General features: G+C 53.0%; 7 protein-coding genes across 7 annotated transcripts; 3 read left to right on the top strand and 4 right to left on the bottom strand.

Annotated features, from left to right (window-relative positions):
* Window positions 1–306: 306 nt before the first annotated feature.
* Window positions 307–1,533, top strand: N7510_002494 (uncharacterized protein; the record flags this gene model as incomplete). Its single annotated transcript, XM_056974421.1, has 1 exon — window positions 307–1,533. One exon carries the CDS (start codon window positions 307–309, stop codon window positions 1,531–1,533), a length of 1,227 nt encoding a protein of 408 aa, XP_056839538.1.
* A 237-nt stretch (window positions 1,534–1,770) lies between these two features.
* On the bottom strand, window positions 1,771–8,440 carry yvc1 (putative potassium ion channel Yvc1; the record flags this gene model as incomplete). The annotated part of the gene is made up of 8 exons (XM_056974420.1): window positions 1,771–2,230; window positions 2,280–2,416; window positions 2,467–5,764; window positions 6,363–6,747; window positions 6,797–6,937; window positions 6,987–7,921; window positions 7,973–8,300; window positions 8,365–8,440. 8 exons carry the CDS (start codon window positions 8,438–8,440, stop codon window positions 1,771–1,773), a joined length of 5,760 nt encoding a protein of 1,919 aa, XP_056839537.1.
* A 453-nt stretch (window positions 8,441–8,893) lies between these two features.
* N7510_002492 (translation initiation factor eIF2 subunit alpha) lies at window positions 8,894–9,926 on the bottom strand (the record flags this gene model as incomplete). Its single annotated transcript, XM_056974419.1, has 3 exons — window positions 8,894–9,371; window positions 9,423–9,793; window positions 9,849–9,926. The coding sequence occupies 3 exons, from the start codon at window positions 9,924–9,926 to the stop codon at window positions 8,894–8,896; spliced, it is 927 nt and encodes a 308-aa protein (XP_056839536.1).
* A 543-nt stretch (window positions 9,927–10,469) lies between these two features.
* N7510_002491 (SulP family inorganic anion transporter) lies at window positions 10,470–12,914 on the top strand (the record flags this gene model as incomplete). Its single annotated transcript, XM_056974418.1, has 3 exons — window positions 10,470–10,909; window positions 10,969–11,598; window positions 11,651–12,914. 3 exons carry the CDS (start codon window positions 10,470–10,472, stop codon window positions 12,912–12,914), a joined length of 2,334 nt encoding a protein of 777 aa, XP_056839535.1.
* Window positions 12,915–13,620: 706 nt separating this feature from the next.
* On the bottom strand, window positions 13,621–14,685 carry N7510_002490 (uncharacterized protein; the record flags this gene model as incomplete). The annotated part of the gene is made up of 1 exon (XM_056974417.1): window positions 13,621–14,685. The coding sequence occupies one exon, from the start codon at window positions 14,683–14,685 to the stop codon at window positions 13,621–13,623; it is 1,065 nt and encodes a 354-aa protein (XP_056839534.1).
* A 285-nt stretch (window positions 14,686–14,970) lies between these two features.
* On the bottom strand, window positions 14,971–16,321 carry N7510_002489 (F-box protein; the record flags this gene model as incomplete). Its single annotated transcript, XM_056974416.1, has 3 exons — window positions 14,971–15,589; window positions 15,638–16,147; window positions 16,203–16,321. The coding sequence occupies 3 exons, from the start codon at window positions 16,319–16,321 to the stop codon at window positions 14,971–14,973; spliced, it is 1,248 nt and encodes a 415-aa protein (XP_056839533.1).
* A 513-nt stretch (window positions 16,322–16,834) lies between these two features.
* On the top strand, window positions 16,835–17,716 carry N7510_002488 (oxidoreductase, short chain dehydrogenase/reductase family superfamily; the record flags this gene model as incomplete). Its single annotated transcript, XM_056974415.1, has 3 exons — window positions 16,835–17,441; window positions 17,506–17,602; window positions 17,650–17,716. 3 exons carry the CDS (start codon window positions 16,835–16,837, stop codon window positions 17,714–17,716), a joined length of 771 nt encoding a protein of 256 aa, XP_056839532.1.
* Between the last annotated feature and the right edge of the window lie 4 nt (window positions 17,717–17,720).

Here is a 17,720-nt window from a genome sequence, read left to right as displayed (position 1 = left end):
ACCTATTTTTGTACGAGCTGGGGCGCTTTGCGACTAAGATATCGTCTTCTGTACACACCTTCCTAAAATGGCTTAGCTATTCCGTGGAGGCTGAGCAAGTGGATATGGTTTGACTTGACTCACGCTCACTCACCCTGACCCATTATTGTGATTGGCTTACTCTAATCAAGCTTCCTAAGATTATAAGAGCAAGACCACCACACGGTTAGCGATATCAATTCAACAGCCATTGGGTTTTTACAACAGCGTATGCTTGCATCTAATACTAATACCACCTCCACTTCTACTTCTACTTCTATCTTAACCATGGAATATCCCCTTCCCTCTGAGGTGCATGCCATCTCCTCGGAATTACTCGACCTTCGCCCCGATGCAGACATCGACTTTGATCTGCTGCACCCCCCGCCAGTCACGGGCGTCAAGAACATTTGGTTCTTTTGGCACTCAGGCTACGAGCACATGCATCCGTACACACAGCGCAATGTACGTGCATGGCACCGCCGGTTCACTAAGCAAGGGTGGACGATTCGCATCATGGACCGCCGAACAGGGTCGAAAAGCAATGTCGGGAACTTCCTAGATGTCACTGATCCAGCCCTATTCCCGCGCTGTTTTATCGATGAGACCATTACCGGTGCCTACGCACTACAGCATACTTCAGACCTTGTGCGCTGGCCGCTGCTCCTGCAGCATGGCGGCGTCTACGCGGACGTGGGGATGATGCAGATTGGCGACCTGGATAAACTATGGAATGAGACCATTGCCAATCCGGACTCCCCCTATGAGGTCCTCTGCTATAGCGCCGGCGATACCGACAGATACAGCATATGCAACTACTTCCTCGGCGCGCTGCCGGATAACGCGTTGTTCGCACGCTGCCAGAAGCTACTCCTCGCACTTTGGGGAGCCGATGGCGGCAAAACGAGCACCGATGGAATGCATGCCAGCCCGCTGCTGCGCGGAATACCCCTGATGGGGGGCGATTTCACCATCACCAACGACGATGGAAGCTTCATCGGGCCCGACGAGGTGAGCCGCATGCTGACGGACTACATCGTCCAGGGCCAGGCGGCCACGGCAGTAATGGGACTGGTTGATGCCCAGGACAGCTGGGACGGACCAGCGTATAGTGTGGCACATGTATACGCCATCGAGTTCATCGAAGGAGCGCAGCTCATCAACGAGTTCACGGCATGGGATGGACAAAGGGCATTTGATCTCATGTCGCTCTCTCTGCCCAAAGACGGGGAACAAGAATCCGATGAACAAAGACAAGCCCGCGAGATCGTTGAGGGTTGTCTGTCGCGCAGCTTCGGGTTCAAGCTTGCGCATGGCCTTATCCTACGTGTTAGCAAAGTTACTCTCGGCTCGCTGTGGCGGGACAACCCGGGCGTTGATATTGTGCCGGGCACATATGCGGCCTGGTTGCGACATGGGATTGTCTACTGGACTCAAAATTCAGTACCGGGTCCAGTGGAGCTTCCGGTGCTCCCTCCGACAAAGGTTGGGCGGTTACTGGAAGATACTGAATAGAGATAATAGAGACAAGAAAGCATTCCTTTCATAGATTATACACTGTTACATAACTGAGATCTACAAGCAAGAGCATTGACAAAAAAAGCCATGTATTAAATTCATCATATCTGGTCGACATGGACATTTCTATGAACCGTCCGTCTCACCAAACCAAACAACAACAAACAGAATCCACCCTGGTTCTATGTATACTCATCACCTACTCGTACACCCAAACCTCTCGCTATCGTCAAACTAAACCTTCCGTTGCGCCTCCTGCTTCGCCTCAGCCTCGATCTGCTCCTGGGCCTTGCGATCAGCCTCGCGCTTCAGCTGGTCAGGACGGCGGACAGCGATATCCTTGGGACGGAAGTCACTGAAAAGGTTCTTGAGGACGTTCTCGATTACCCAGCAGCCACCGTAATCGAAGATCATCAGCACGGTCAAGGTGAGCTTGAACTCATTGCTGAAGGGGACCAGGCGCAGCTTCTCGTTGATCTCCGGGATAAACTCCGTCGCACAGGAGAATGCCACACCCGACGCGGCGACGAGGCCCCAGTACATGGCCTTGTTTTCGCGGATGGACTCGCGGAAGGGACGGCCCTGGTAGTTGATTGAGAAGGTGGAGATTTGTTGGATCAGCTGCAGCAGGTAGATCGCGCTGTTGAGCAGGGATGGCTCGAACTCGCCCTCGAGGTCGACGTCGCTTTGTCTCCTGGGAAAGGTTAGTGGATGGTTCAGAAGGAAAAAAAATTGTCACATACGGCTCAATCGAATAGACGTAGTTTGACAAATAGATCAGAGTCACAATGTGGATCGCGAATTGTCCAAGAACGGATCCGATAATGTACACGTTGAAAATGTTTGGCTGCGGGCGTTCCTTGGATAGACCCTCGACAGACTATAAACTATTAGCAGGTGCAATATAGAAAAGAGGCGAGACAACAATACCTTTGCGCGAGAGATGGACAAGAAACACACACTCATCAGCATACCGCTGATGGTAACCTGACCGTCGCCAAACTTGATCCCATCCAAGTAGATGACACTAAGACTGTACGCACTGATCAGACAGTTCAGCGCCAGAATCTTGTACATCTGGATCGTAGCCACTAGAGTGCAACGGCCTTGACGGAGAATGTTTGGGATAGCGATAACGTTGGCCAGCTTGCTCGTGAACGGGGCGGCCACAGACGCGTCGCCTAGCTTGATGGTGGGGGGCTCGCTATCATCCAGCTCCTGCTCCAACATGGACGAGGTAAGCTTGTCCGCAAGACCAGCTGCAGCAACAGAAGCCTGTTGATGTCTCTGCTGTTGAGGAGTCATGGTCGAGGAAGACTGTTGCAAGGCCTGAGCGCCGGGAGAGGTGATAGTCGGGATCTGCTCGGCGTTACCGGCAGCGGTAGCAGAAGCGGATCCCTTTTTCTGCGCCTCTCTTTCAATAGCCTTTTCGTAGTGCGGGTTGCTGGGGCCAGGCGGATAGAGGTGAGCGATCTGAGCAGGCACTGGAGGCGCGGGCTGGTTGAATCGTTGCATCATGCTACACTGCTTCTCGTACAGCTCTTTCATCTTGGTGGTCCGGTAGTGATCGGCGATCTTGACCAGGTCATCGGGCGAGCCATTCAGAAGAGCAACACCGACATGAGCCTGCTTCAAGGCACCAACGTCGTTCGTGCCATCACCACACATCAGAGTGGTGTAGCCAGCATCCTTCAATCCGAGGAGAATATCTTCCTTCTGCTTGGGAGACACGCGGGCATAGACCCAGGTATGGCGAAGCAGATCGGGGAGAGCCTTTTGACCCTTGAATTTTGCGAGGGCATATCCAGTGATACAGATGTCCTTGTTATTCAAGATCTCCGGGTCCAGAGGTTGAGTGGGATCCACGGGGGTGTTGAGCTTGTCATCGATAGTGCGCCAAACCAGCTTGGTGCCTGAATTGTCATGTTCGGGAGCATCCAGGATAACCACCTCCCGATCCACGATTTCGACTTGACGGGCGACGTGCACAGCAGTCAGCGGGTTGTCACCAGTAATCATAACAACACGGTGACTGCTCTCATTCAGCATGCGAACAGAGCTAATGGCGTCCTCCTTCAGAGGGCATTGCAGAACAAGGAAACCGGCAAAGGACAGCTCCGACTCGATATTCTCTCGAGTATAATCGTTGATGCGACCTTGAGAGAGTTCGGATTCCGTGGAGAGATACTTGTAGGCCAGGGCGAGGACACGAGCGCCGTTGCGAGTAAAGTACTTAAAAGTTTCTTCGTAGTGAGGCGGCGTGTTGACCAACATGCCCCGAATGGTTTCGGGAGCACCCTTGACGCCGACGAAGGTTGCCTTGCTCTTCTTGGAAGTCTTCCGATCAGTCGAGGTGACGGTAGCGATGGTGCTTTGGCGTTTGAGGGCAGACGAAAACTGGAAGCGGCGCTTGATCTGAACTGACTCAACAGGACGCGAACCGACAGTTGGGGCAACGCCCTTGCAGGTAAGGATATCCTTCTTGCCCAGAGTCCAGCCAAGCCACTCCAAAGTGGCTTTTTCCATGGGGTCACCAACAACCTCACCCTCATCCAATTTCACAAGGGCATGGGCACTAGCCAGCACAAGAGTCGTGTCAGGACCAACAGCCGTTGCCTTTCCTAATTCGGTATGAGCACCGTCTGGTTGCACAGCGGCACCGGCTTGACCCAGAGTCAAGCCCGCGATGCCGTCCACGACGAGGTCTTCGCCAGTCAAAGTACCGGTCTTATCAAAGCACGCAACGTCCACACGGCCAGCGAAGGGGATACGGAATGGTTCAGTGCAGAAGATGGCAAATTTACTCAGGGCTGCCAGACTGGTGTTGACCGCTAGACTCAGTTCCATGGGAAGCTCCGGGGGAACGACGCTCGTGACGATGAGGACACAATCCAACAACAGCTTCGACCGCTTGCGGTCCTTCGACACACCCTCTTGCCACACGTACCACGAAGCGGCGACAGCGAAAATCAAAAGGAAGAGGATAAACAGCAGGGCTTCGACGTTGTTGGCGGAAACACGTTCGGTGGAATAGATCATGGTGCGCACAAGACTGCCTTGGCTGGTTTCAAACCCAGTCTTGACAACCACTCCCAGAGCACCATTGTCCGGGGGCATGGTGATACCAGTGGCCATGTTCTTAGGAGTCTCTTCTCCGTTCGCGTTCGGGTGGGTGATCTGCAGGACCTTGGTTCCTCCGTGGACAAACGAGTTCTTGTCCAACCCGTCGGGTTCAATCAAGTCAGTACCGGGCCGAAGCTGGACCGAGTCTTTCAGGAGAGGTGTGCTCTCGCCAGAAAGCATGGCCTCGTTCACGATCACGCTGCCCTCGACCAGAAGAATGTCACAGGCCACACCACTGTCCTCCTTGGTGCGATTGACAGACATCAGATCGCCGGGGAGAAGCTTGTCGCTGGTAATTTCTTGCCACTTGCGATTGCGGTACACCCAAACATCGTACGGCTTGATGCTCATTCCACGGAACTCATTAAGAGTCCTCTGGCGCTGCCAAACAACCGTACTTTCGAAAACCACCAGCATAAACAGCGTGAACAACGAGTAATACCAGTATTCGTCCAGCATCCACAGTCCAACACAGAATATCTGGAAAACGAAGAATGGCGCCACGGCATGCTCCTGGAAGAGCTCGATAAACGAGGGGACGGGGATGTCAAAGGTGTTGTCTCCATAGTGGTGTTGCACACGTTCAATGTCGGCGTTGGTTGCCAAGCCCTGGCTCTCCTGGAAGTAGCTGAGGGCGGGCTTGGGTTCCGCATCGAGGACATAGGACAATGGCGCGAAAGAGCGGCGGTCGGGGTAGAACAGAAATCGGCGCTTCTGGAACAGGAACGAGATGGTCTTCTTTCCAGCGGTGTTGTCATGGATCAGGGGGCAGATCTCCGCGGTGCCGGCATTGGTGATGGGGATCACTTTGATCAACTTGGCAGAGTCGATAGACTTCGCCTTGATTGTGGTGAACAGGGCGTTGATGTTGATGTTCCACTTGGTCATCAGCCATAGGAGGGACTGGGCCGTGATGATGGACCCGCTCCAGACGAAGGTCCATTCCTGGCCCTGGATGTAGGTATCATAGCGCTCCGGAGAGAGGTAGAAGCCGAAGAAGATAGGCCAGATTATCAGGAAGGGCCACACATATGTGTGCAGCTGCAGCGGGAGAGGGTTGTGCAGGGACGCATATTGGATCTGGGGGTCGTCGGCCAGTTTGACCCTGAAGGAATGGGTTAGTTGATGTCGTGTCTGTGCAATGAATGAACTCACATGGTGGCGCTTGGAGGACCACACTCAGGGGTCCAACACACACGCGAAATGAAGAAAATGACCCTCCAACAACGAACGGGAAAAAAAGAAGGATGAGCAAAACACCACGAAGAAGCCACGAGAGAGATTAATTGGATTCGCCGCCGAGCGCACGGACCATCTGCCGGATTATGTAAGAGGTATCGATAAGGGACGTGCACGGGACTAGAAGTATTTCGAAGTATATGGATGCTGATGGTGGATGGTCGCGGTGGATGGTCGCGGTGGATGGTCGCAAAAAGACCTGATATTATTATACTTCCTGGTGTGTTGTTCTTGCTAGGGAATTCGAAGTCACCCTTGAGTCCTAATGATATTGTCGCCTAGGAATACCTGCCTGGCGACCTCCCATGCTATCATCTCTTGGCAACTTTCCTCTCACACGCCAACCTTACAGCTATACCATCTCGCTTCTTACCAAAATATTCAGACACAAGAAAATTATCAATGGATTTAGAACACTCAAAACAAACTAGCTTGATACTCTGCAACAAATAGGCCCAGATCACTTCCCACCATTCTCCTGTCCCATAGCCTTAACCATCTCCGTCAACGCCTTAACCTGCTCCCTGAGCTGCTGAATCTCCAGCGCCGTAGTATCAGTTTTGATATCGGGTTTCGACTCGCTAACCTGTAGCTTCCAGTTATCATCCAGATCAAAGTCCACATCCTCAGCTACATGCTCCCACTCCTGCGTGGAGTCATCATCCTCCTCGCCTCGGCTGCGGTTCCAGCGGATCCGATACGCTTCCCGGGTTTCGAGCCAGGCGGTCAGGAAGAGAAGGGGCGAGTAAATTATGCCCATGATGATCTCGTTCAGTTTGGCGTAGTATTCGCGCGTTAGCCACCATTCAAATGGGGCGACTAGGAACAGGATTTCCAGAAGGTTGAATGCTAGAAAGGGTTAGTGGTAATGGTTTGTTTGGGGAGGAGGAATACCTACGTGGGATGAATACATTCTCGTCTGGGGCACGGACGAACTGCATGGTCTTTTGCGCGAAGATGGCCATGTACTCGTCCGTGGCATTGCCGGATATATCCTCGTATGCGCTGTTGTAGAGCGCAATGAGAATGTTGAGAAGAACTAGCGGGGATTAGTTGATAGCATAGAAAGAAAATAGAAGAAAACATACTGATCATGACAATGAAGTTGAAAACATAGTAGAGAATAATGCCAAAGGGAAACGCAAAACTTTGGAATGTCTCAAACTCAGGGCTCTGCATGACACTATTTGCCATGCCCTGGATGATAGCTCTGGACATGGGAACATCAGCATCAACCTGGGCCATTCCAATGAAAGCCTGGAAGAAACCGGCCAAAACAACGAAGAGAAGCGCGAAGAAAATCAAGCTCTCTTTCATCATCACGCGAAGGACGACGAACATGGCCCCGAAAAACTTGAAGGAGTCCAGGTAGAGCATCATGCGGATCCAGAACATCGGGCCTGCAAACGCCAAAAAGTTGTAGCTGAGCGTGTTGTACAGTTGTCTGTTTTCGTCATTGGCGGAAGGCGAGTGCGCTAGAGCCACAATGCGCAAGACGAATGAAACAGCCAGCAGAGTGTATAGAGTTGAGTTGAATGCATTCCAAAATTCAAGGTAATTGAATCCGATTTTCCAGAACTTCACTGCTTCGTCACAGATGAATGCAAGAGTCATTCCGTAGAGAATACCTTCCGCTACATCAAGATCACCAGTTGGATTCACAGTGTTGATTACAGCCGTGTAGATGGCCAGGTAGATCAGGGAGAAAAGTATCTGGCAGATATTCTGGTAAACCGGCGTCCTCATGCGGTCAGGATGAAAGTGAACCCAATAGTCGATGTTATCCTTGTCCTCGTACGCAACGAAGTTGGTTGGATTGCCATCTTCCTGGCAGATCCAGCCACGCCAGAGGTATTGAATACATTTCTGATATCCAGCAGATCCGATTATTCGCAACGCGTGGAGGTCGACTGACCGCTCAATGACATTGGCAGGGTCAGTTTCGAAGCCCTCAACGAAAATCGAGTATCGCTTGAGCAAGATCTCTTTGAGCAGATACTCTTGGTCTTGCTCCTCTTCAATTCTGTCTATGCTATTAATTTTTCATGTTCCAAACGAAGGCGGGGAATCTTACATTTGCTTCGCAATGACCTCACAGGCCAGAGCGCGCATCTCATGAAGATCCGCATCCCACAGCTCAATTGACGCCTGGATATTGAACCAGCGCAGACAAACGAGAAGACAATAAACCACACAGGCTTTGTAGTCCTCCCCGCCAGCCCGCTTAGCCGTCTCAACCACAGCCGGCGTGATGAGCGTGCTATTGGGATTGGTGAGGCTGCTTTCTTGCACCTCGCAGGCGATAACCTGTTCAATCTGGTATCTCAGCCGAAGCGCAACCTTGGCAATCTCCTTGGAAGACTGCGATGGTTGCGGCTCGTCGCCGGCGTACGCGGGGAGCACTGCGATCTCGTTAGTTGCGTCATGGGTGAATTTCAGGGCGGTGTTTATTTTCCGATGACGTACGGCGACGGCGCTCGACCTGGGCGCGATGGCGCGTGCGGCGAGTGTCGGTGGTGAAGAGGTCTCTCCAATGGCCCATTGTTCCGGTCAAAAAGACAAGCTGGGCGATAATAGGGGATGTTGCAAGAAGACCGACGAAGCGGAAAGATGGGAGGGGAACGGAAGTCCGATCGGCCCCAAACAATTGTAATGAGATCTGCGATCCGATTCACCGCCTGTTAGGCTATGTATACGAATACGATGAACTACGATCATGAAGTATCACAGGCATTGAAACGTTTCAGTTGCATCACAACATATGTACATCAGAAGTGGATGGACCACAGCCGGCACTCTGTTCGGCCAGCGCTGGCGGATGAGGGCTTCGTCATCCCCAGGCCCAAAGTGCAGGCAGGCTGCCCGGACTGAAGGGCGGGTTGCTCGCGTCAAAGTGCAAAGACTTTTTTCTATCTTCCTCCTCCGATGGTTTTGTTTTCCCTCCCCCCAATGCTAAAAAAAGAGATGCCCCGCGACTCCGAGTCCCGCGCAGCCTTTACTCGGGAACACCCTCGTCGCTCTCCGACTGACTCTCGTCGCCGCTGACCTCCATGTTCTCGCGCTCGCGCTTCTCCATGAGCTCCTGGAGAACGGCTTCGTCGTGCTCGGTAACGGCCTTGGGCGCCATCTTGACAGAGCAGTTGCCGTTGGCGCCCTTGATGTTGGCCGCGATCCGCTCGATCGCAGCCTCCAGCATTTGAATACCCTGGTTCTTGTCCAGGCACTGGCTGGTCAGAACGTACAGCGGTGGGGCCACCAGCCGAACCATGATCTGGTTTTCGGCGGTGTTTTCCACTTCGGCGGTGCGCAGGGCCTCCTTCACGGCGTCGATGCCCTCGTAGCCGAAACAGGTCACTTCAATATCGGCACGGACCTTGGTGGGGTGCGGGGTGAGCTTTTTGCTGATGTACTGCTGCAGCTCCTTCTTCACGGCTTCGCTGGGGAACTCGATATCCTTCCACACTTCCGGGTTCCTAGAAAATTCCTGTTAGGGGTGTTCGCGGGCAAGGTTGGGATAGACCTACGTGATGGACCGCTTGAAGGCGTCGTGCGAGTGACCGTATTTCCGGTTCAATGGCCAGCTGATCTGCTGGTATAGGGTCTCAAGGGGCACCTGGGAGGCCTCGGCGACGTGGCGCATAATGGAGTGCACCGCCTTGCTCTTGTTGTACCGCTCTTCACACTTGACCACGTCCTCGGGCGAGACACGACGCTTCGACAGATCGATGTAACCCTTCTCCTTGTCGACACGCAGAACAATCACCACCTCGTTGCGCCCAATGCGGATCAGCTTCTGGATACTGCGGATACGTCTTCGCGAAAGTTCGGAGAGCAGGATCATCCCGTCGATGTTGTCGTACTCGAGCAGCTTGACGTATGCGCCCATCTCGGCGATCTACCAGGTTCACGGAATTAGACGAGACCGCCAAACCGGTTGTGGAGATACCTACCTGCTTCACGTTGACCATGACATAGCTGTCCACCTCCGGGTACTTCTCCTCGTAGAACCGACAATTTGTCAACGACATCTTGGCGGGGCAGTGTGTTGCGTCTTCGGTCCGGGGGAAAGGGCAAGGGTTCAAAGAACAGAGAGGAACGGTGCTTATAGAGAGCGCGAGACAGTCGAAGCCAAAGAGAGATAGTCGGGGGGCAGACTGGGAAGGGAAGGGGGAAGCACAATATGAGTCGAATCAATCTCTCTTTGTGCCCAAAACCCACATTTTCACCGCGAGTCACGTGATGAGTTCACCGCCCGGATCTATCTTCAGTGTCCCAGGTGGATTATTATTTATGATGATGATGATGACAGGAAATATATTAATGAAACAAAGTGGCGGAGAGATCCGCCGTCTACTCTCCCCCAGGCAGCATTCTACCGCTGCAGCGGTCGCAACCCCGCCTGCGATGCCCTAGTCTCAGCGGTCAAGCTATATTGTTTCCCCGCTAAACTAGTGGCAACCGCCCTTGCTAACTCGCAAGGGAATTAATTCCCTCAGACGGCACCTACATATGGCAGACAACGACCCGCGTTGAATACCGGCCGGCCTGCTCCTTCACTCCCGGAAAAAAGAATGTCGGAGTCCAATTCTCTGCTCCGTCCAGAGCCGGAATCCCGGCGTTCCCTGCGAGACCGAATCGTTGATGCCTTTCGACAGACCAGCAGCTCGACCCCGCCGTCGGAGGAATCTGTTGGGGATGGAACACCGAGAAGTCATAGGAGGGTGCCACCAGCGGGCAATTCCAGTGAACCGGACGCAAGAAGCCGCCTCCTAGAGTCGTATTATCGACAAGACCCGGCCTGTGGCTCCAAAAGATGCAGCCATGGCACTTTCTCTCCACGGGTCGAAGACGGAGAACGGCAATCATGGCTGGGATCCTCAAGCCTCCGGTGCGAGCACGGGGCAGGCGACGGCGGCGAGGGTTCCGGGCCAGACGACCGGCCGGACTCGGAGAATCTGTCGCAGATGAAGTCTTCTCTCTCGGCTCTCTCCCTGAATGACCAGAAGAAATTGTAAGCCAGCTTTCCAATGTCGTCCAGCCGAAGGAGACTAACGGATCATTTGCCTGCAGGTACTTATCATACTACATTCCCTTCTTCACCTGGATTGGGCAATACCGCTGGTCATTTATCCGTGGAGACTTCATCGCGGCCCTGACGATCGCGTCCATATATATCCCCGTGGCGCTGTCGTTGGCGTCTAATCTTGCACATGCACCACCCATCAATGGCCTTTATTCTTTCGTGATTAATCCTCTGGTCTATTCGCTACTCGGAAGCTGTCCGCTCTTAGTTGTCGGGCCAGAAGCTGCCGGCTCTCTGTTGACAGGAGAAATTGTCAAGGCGAGCATCTCGCAAGGGCACTCGGGCGAGGACGATAGTTTGGCTAGCGCCATGGTCATAGGAGTAGCCACTTCCATGGCGGGTGCCATGATTCTCGTTGCGGGCCTGACTCGCCTGGGCTTTTTGGACAATGTCCTCAGTCGACCGTTCCTGAGAGGATTCATTACCGCTATTGGCTTTGTGATCTTCGTGGATCAGCTCATCCCGGAACTGGGACTGGCAGATCCTGCCCAAGAGTCGGGTGCGAGCCACGGTTCCACAGCACAGAAACTGGCATTTATTGTCCGGAACATCAAAGACTCGCATGTGCTCACTGCTGCGGTGTCCGTTGTCAGTTTCGTCGTCATTATGATCTTCCGGTGTGTACCCAAGGCATGTTACAGATGTAACTCCACTAATTGATTACCATAGAACACTGAAGAAGTGGCTGATGCCACGCTATCCACAAGTGGTTTACTTCCCCGACCGCTTCCTAATCGTGGTCCTCTCTGCCATTCTCGCTTGGAAGCTCGACTGGGAGGACAAAGGTCTCGAGCTGCTGGGCCATACCGAGATCAGCTCCAGCCGCCTATTTGTCTTCCAATGGCCCTTCCAGGCTGCACTGATGAAACACATTCGCACCGCCATGAGCAAGGCGTTCATAATTGCCCTTCTTGGCTTCTTCGAGTCATCGGTTGCAGCAAAAGGTCTGGGCGACGGCTGTCCCGACGGCGTCAAGGGCATGAACATCAGTGCCAATCGGGAAATGGTCGCTCTAGGCGTTGCAAATTTGGCCGGAGGTTGTTTCATGGCTCTTCCTGCATTTGGCGGGTACGGACGAAGCAGAGTCAATCAGCAGACCGGCGCGCGCTCACCCATGAGCAATGTCTTTCTGAGTGCTATCACGCTAGTCTGCATATTGGTGCTTCTGCCGTATCTCTACTACCTTCCCGTTAGTTCATCCTTTTCTTCAGACGTCTCACCACTAACCACACTCCAGAAACCGGTCCTCTGCTCCATGATCTCCGTCGTTGCTTTCACCCTGGTGGAAGAATGCCCCTCAGACATTATATTCTTCTTCCGTCTCCGCGGCTGGACCGAACTCAGCCTCATGCTGCTCATCTTTTTAACCACAATCTTCTACTCCCTCGAACTAGGCATGGCCTTCGGCATCGGGCTATCAGTCATAATCCTCATCCGACACTCGACCAAACCACGCATCCAAATTCTAGGCAAAGTACCCGGTACAGCGCGCTTCGACAACGCTGAACTCCGCCCGGAGGACATCGAATTAATCGAAGGCGCACTGATCGTCAAAATCCCCGAACCCCTCACCTTCGCCAATACAGGCGATCTGAAAAATCGTCTCCGCCGATTAGAACTATACGGCTCGAGCCGTACACACCCGTCTCTGCCGCGCATGCGCCCTGCGGAAAATAACAAGAACATCGTCTTCGACGTACACGGCGTGACGAGCATCGATGGCTCGGGCACGCAGGTGCTCTGGGAAATCGTACGCACGTACACCGAGAACGGGGCGAGAGTGTTCTTCTGTCGCTTGCCGAATGCGGAGGTGTTTTCAATGTTTGAACGCAGTGGCATTGTGGAGCAATGCGGTGGGCTTATGCATTTTGTGCCGAGTGTGGATGAAGCGCTTCGGTTGGCTGACACGGAGGAGCACATAGACGAGATGTAGAGAGGGTGGTTGGCTGGCAGTTTGTTCTTTTTGTACAGTTTGATGACGAGACGACTGTTTTTAAGAGAAGATTGTATTGAGTTTTAACTTGTAGATACCTCGAATGTGATATTTGTCCTTCATAACGAGACCTGCTCTGCTGTACTCTGTTTCGCTTGTCTACTGCCAAACTAGCCAACGGTAACCAGATATGCACTGGTTTTCACCCTAAAAGATCACCTCATCTTCAGTAGGTATGCGGCTCAGCAAAAGGCTCATTTGCGTTGGAAGAAGCGCGAATAGCGTCGAGCCAGGCAAGCGAATAGAACCGATGACAAACAGTCATGGCTCCCTGATTTGTTCCATCGACGACGTACTTTGTGTCTCCTTGCGCAACTGAAGCGTCGGTCAAGATACATCTTGAACAAGGCATGGCGCGTGGTTGGCTACCACAAGCAAGAGGCGAACACGAGAATATCGTGTTATAAGATAGCAGCATCACTGTCTTTCATCTTGATTTGGTGCATGGGGGCGGTATTTCCGGGGAAGGCACCCATATAACGGACACGTCCGCAGCAGTAAAGGGTCAAGCCGAAGCACTCGAGTCCGACAAGATATTGATCCTTTCCCTGACTAGAGAAATAGTTGCAGTGCACCGCAGACTGCTGCGCAGAGGCAATTCACTCGCACCATAGTACAATCTCGCAATTAGCACTCACAGTCAGACTCAAGTAGTTGCCTGGTCCCCAATAACCGCCCTGCGAATTACAGACCCTAAAAGAGTCTGACTCGCCCGCAGCGAGAGATGATCTCGATTCCCACCCCTCGCCTCAGCATCCCCATCCCCCTGCTCGGCATGCACAACCAGCTTCATGCGTCCTTCGCTACCAAGCACAAAAGCCGCACAAGCGACCTTGGACAGGCGAACATGCTGTTTAGATAGCTGATTCTCAGTATTGGAGCCATCGAGATCGAGATTCATAGCGAGATGCGTTTCCAAATAGGAAGTCAGATTGCCAATCAGCGGACTGCGCAGTTTCTGACGCAACGAGCGCCCCCGAGACGCGGTTGGCTGCTCATGCAAGAAATCCGCTAGAGTAGATCGCGACACGTTCACGTTGAGAGTTCGCAGCGCCGGCGCGACAAGTGGTGAGAACGATAGGGTCAGCTGTAGCTCCTTGATCACGTCTTCGACGAGATCGGCGGAGCCGCTGGGGCGCGTTGCTCTGCCATCATGCAGCACATCGATGTACGTTCCGAGCCCTGCACATAAGAAACTCGATTGTAGGCGCAGGGAGGAGCAGTATGTGTCGAAGTTCGAGGATAGGAACACGATGAATGTCTGGCGCAGCGCGGTAGGAAAGCGCGTCAAGAGCAGAGGGAGAGCCGTTGACCCTTTTTGTTGCCTTTGTGGTCGCGGTGATGTCTGCGTTTCTGCTAGCAGTGCTGCTTTGTAGGTAATGTTTTCATATTCCAGGGTCACCAGAATCCCGGGAAACGAGGTGTTATCGTCGTCGTCGTTGTTGAGCGCCCCCCACCCTGACAATGACTGCCAATGGCATCCCATTAGCGCGCCCGTCTTGGACAACCCGTCGTCGTCTGCGGTGGTCGCGCTAGCGTGGATTCCGGCAAGGACATCGCCAGTGAGATGGTCGCGCAGGCGCGTCGCGTAAGTGTTCAAGGCGGCGGGGTTGTCGAGGAGCGTCTCACAGTCCTTGCCATGGTGGAGAGGCGACAGACGGTGGAGGGTCCAGGAGGTGTTGAGCAGCTGGCGCGGGTTAGCCTGCTCCATGGCGATTGGACGTGATTATTGTCTATTTGGCGAGCATTCCCATCGCGGGTTGTAGAAAGGTGGATGTTCTGCAACATGTTTATCGACATGCAAACACAACAAACACCCATACATACTACAATATTGAAGTTGTATACCCAGTTTTTTTATATGATCGATCCAACAATACTGAAAGAGAAATGAGATTCATTCATGCCAGACCCGGGGAATAATAAACATTTAACTCCAATCCCAATGCCAGCGTTCATGCTCTGAAAGAAAAGAAAGCGTCCGACGCAATCATAATCATGCTCGCCAACCCTCCTCAAAGTGGCAATCCTGACATCCAAAGAGAATCGGTACACCATTCCAGACCCAGACATGCTCAACATTATGAGGAATCGCCCCCCTAGCCACCATCTCCGCATGAGCCGCATCAAACCAGATATCCCGCACGTCGCTATGCATGTGCGCATTCGACGCGCGCGCAAAGACTACGGAGTTCATATCGTCCTTCGCGTGGATCTTGATATCACGATCGAAATTATTCATAAAATTCTTCCGCTGCCTCAGCTGGCTGCCTCCGTGACCGATCTCGGCGGAGAAGAATTCAAGGATTCGCACAAACGGCGCCAGCGTGAGCAAGGAGCTAATCCAGGAATCGTCATGGCCACCTTCAGGGGACATTGTGTAGCGGATGTACGAGACTAGCAACTGCATGCAGTGGTGCGTCGCCACGAGTGTAGGTGTATCGGTAAACGGCGGAGCGCGGAGGATGTGGGTTTGCAAATCTCGGTACATGGATTGACGGACGCTTAGTGGGATGGGTACTGGGATTCGGCCGGCTTCGAAATCACGCAGGAGCATGTTGGTGTGCTCGCGTCTTGCGGCGGTGTACGATTCTAGGAAATAGAGCGTGTAGTACCTGGCCGATATCAGTTGGAGCTCAGTAGAAACAGATTGCTCGCCTCACATGAGAGGGGTCAGGTTAAACGACACGCTGACTTTCCCTCGCTGGACAAGAGCATTGCGCTCATTCCGTGACGGGAATGAAGCGCGGACAAAGGCCGGCTCACACTGCACGAAGCGGTCCATGATGCGATCTGCGAGATAATAACATAGATGAGAGCAAAGGGTCTGCCGCCGGCGCAGGCCATGCAAGTATCTGAAGGTGTAGAGGTGGCCGCCCTTGGCGCTCTTCGCAGGAGGGAACAGGTCCGAAAGGAGCACGACATCATCTTCCGGGTTGCGCGTGTATGTTCGTTCCGAGTCAATGGGGGAGGGGAGGCTACCGTGACGACGAAGGCGCATGTACTCGCGGACGATCGAGTGCTCATGGGCGAGGAGCAGCTCGTAGAATGCCTTGCAGACCAGCTTCAGCTGCAAGAAGTCCGAGATGCCGCAGTAGGCGAATATGTGGATCTGGATCTCGACAGGGAGCTTCCATGGTGAGGCGGTCACGAGCGTGACTGTTTGTTCCAGACTGTGGGCACGTCAGTGAATTGCTTCTTACGAGAGTGCGGAGCATTGAAGCTTACCCCAGCGACGAAGACGATCCGGGGATGTCGCGGGCGAGACCATCCTTAGCCACCTTCTTCGCTTTGATGGCTGCGCGCACTTGTCTGACAGAATTCACGAATTTGGCCAGGCCAGTCATCCTCGGCCCTGCAACCCATGGAAGATGCCCTTCAAGGCGGAATCTGAGGCCTAGCGTGGCCGTGGAGAATGCGTCTGACTAAGCTAGAGGATCAGATCAACATCGGATACGAAAAAATGATAAAAACAGCCAAGTAAGTTGTGTGTGCAGTAGATAGATCTGTGTGCGACGGTATTTGTGTCACTTGCGGCCAGATGGTAGATCAAAAGGATGAATTGATGGTATGTTCAACTCCTGCATGGAGGATGGCAATTGGTAGATATAGATTGACTTGAACTACATAGAAAAAATGGATTTCCTGATCTTGATTTATTATGAGTATTCGTGTGCGTATTGGTTGACCTTGAACCAAAAAACAACTAGCCTGAGTGAGCCCTCGATATTTCTCCGTGTCTGAAAGTGTGCCCCTACTGTGCAACTACAGGGGTTGGCCATTACGTCATTCTTGTCTTCCCTCGCATCAAACAGCAGGGGACTAGATTCCCAACCACTTCTCACACATTCTCCCACAGTATGAGCAGTGACAATATCCTCATTGTAGGCGCCACTCGAGGGCTGGGTGCCTCTCTAAAGGCCCTCTACGCCTCCAAACCATCCACTCATGTGTTTGGAACTACCCGCTCGGCCGCTTCAGAAGAAAAGCCCAACTCGCCCGTCACCTGGCTGACGGGAATTGACATGTCGAAGCCAGATGTGGGCCACAAACTCATCACCCAGCTTGGATCAGCCGAAATCTCAACTGCCATCATCTCCGCGGGCTATTTCGGATTGGAGACGTTTGATTCGCCGGACTGGGATAAGCAGGTGCGCATGTATACAACTTCCGCCATTGGGCCAGTCTTCGTGGTCCACCATCTAGTAAAGGCAGGTCTACTGGGAGAAGGGAGCAAGGTGATTCTGGTCAGCAGCGAGAGTGGCAGTATCACATTGCGTCATGAGGAAGAAGGGGGAGGAAATTTTGGACATCATGCTAGCAAAGCTGCGCTGAACATGGTGGGTAAGCTTCTCAGTCTGGACCTGAAGGAGCAGGGGATTGCCGTTGGTCTTGTACATCCTGGATTTATGCGAACAGAGATGACCAAGGGGGTTGGATTCGACAAATACTGGGATGCCGGCGGTGGTGAGTATTAACCCCCCCTCTCTTTTCTCTTTCTGGCTTGGGGTTTAGCTCAATTCTCAAACAGCCGTGACCCCCGATGAGGCTGCTACCTCACTTGTGTCCTTCATTGAACACTTTGATCTCAGCAAGACTGGCGAGTTCTGGGCGCCGAGAGGACCTGGGTAAGTGGTTGCTTTCTCATTTGAGCAAATGGTACTGATTGTATCAGGGATATTGGAACAGCAGAAAGTGTTCTGGGCAAGAACTTGCCCACTCCTCTCCAGCTGCCTTGGTAGAGGG

This window comes from Penicillium lagena, assembly GCF_028827675.1.
Source record: "Penicillium lagena strain IBT 129212 chromosome Unknown utg000001l_segment0_segment0, whole genome shotgun sequence".
NCBI classification, from domain to species: Eukaryota; Fungi; Ascomycota; class Eurotiomycetes; order Eurotiales; family Aspergillaceae; genus Penicillium; species Penicillium lagena.
The sequence above is the reverse complement of the archived record's forward strand: the minus strand, read 5'-3'. Positions and strand labels throughout refer to the sequence as shown.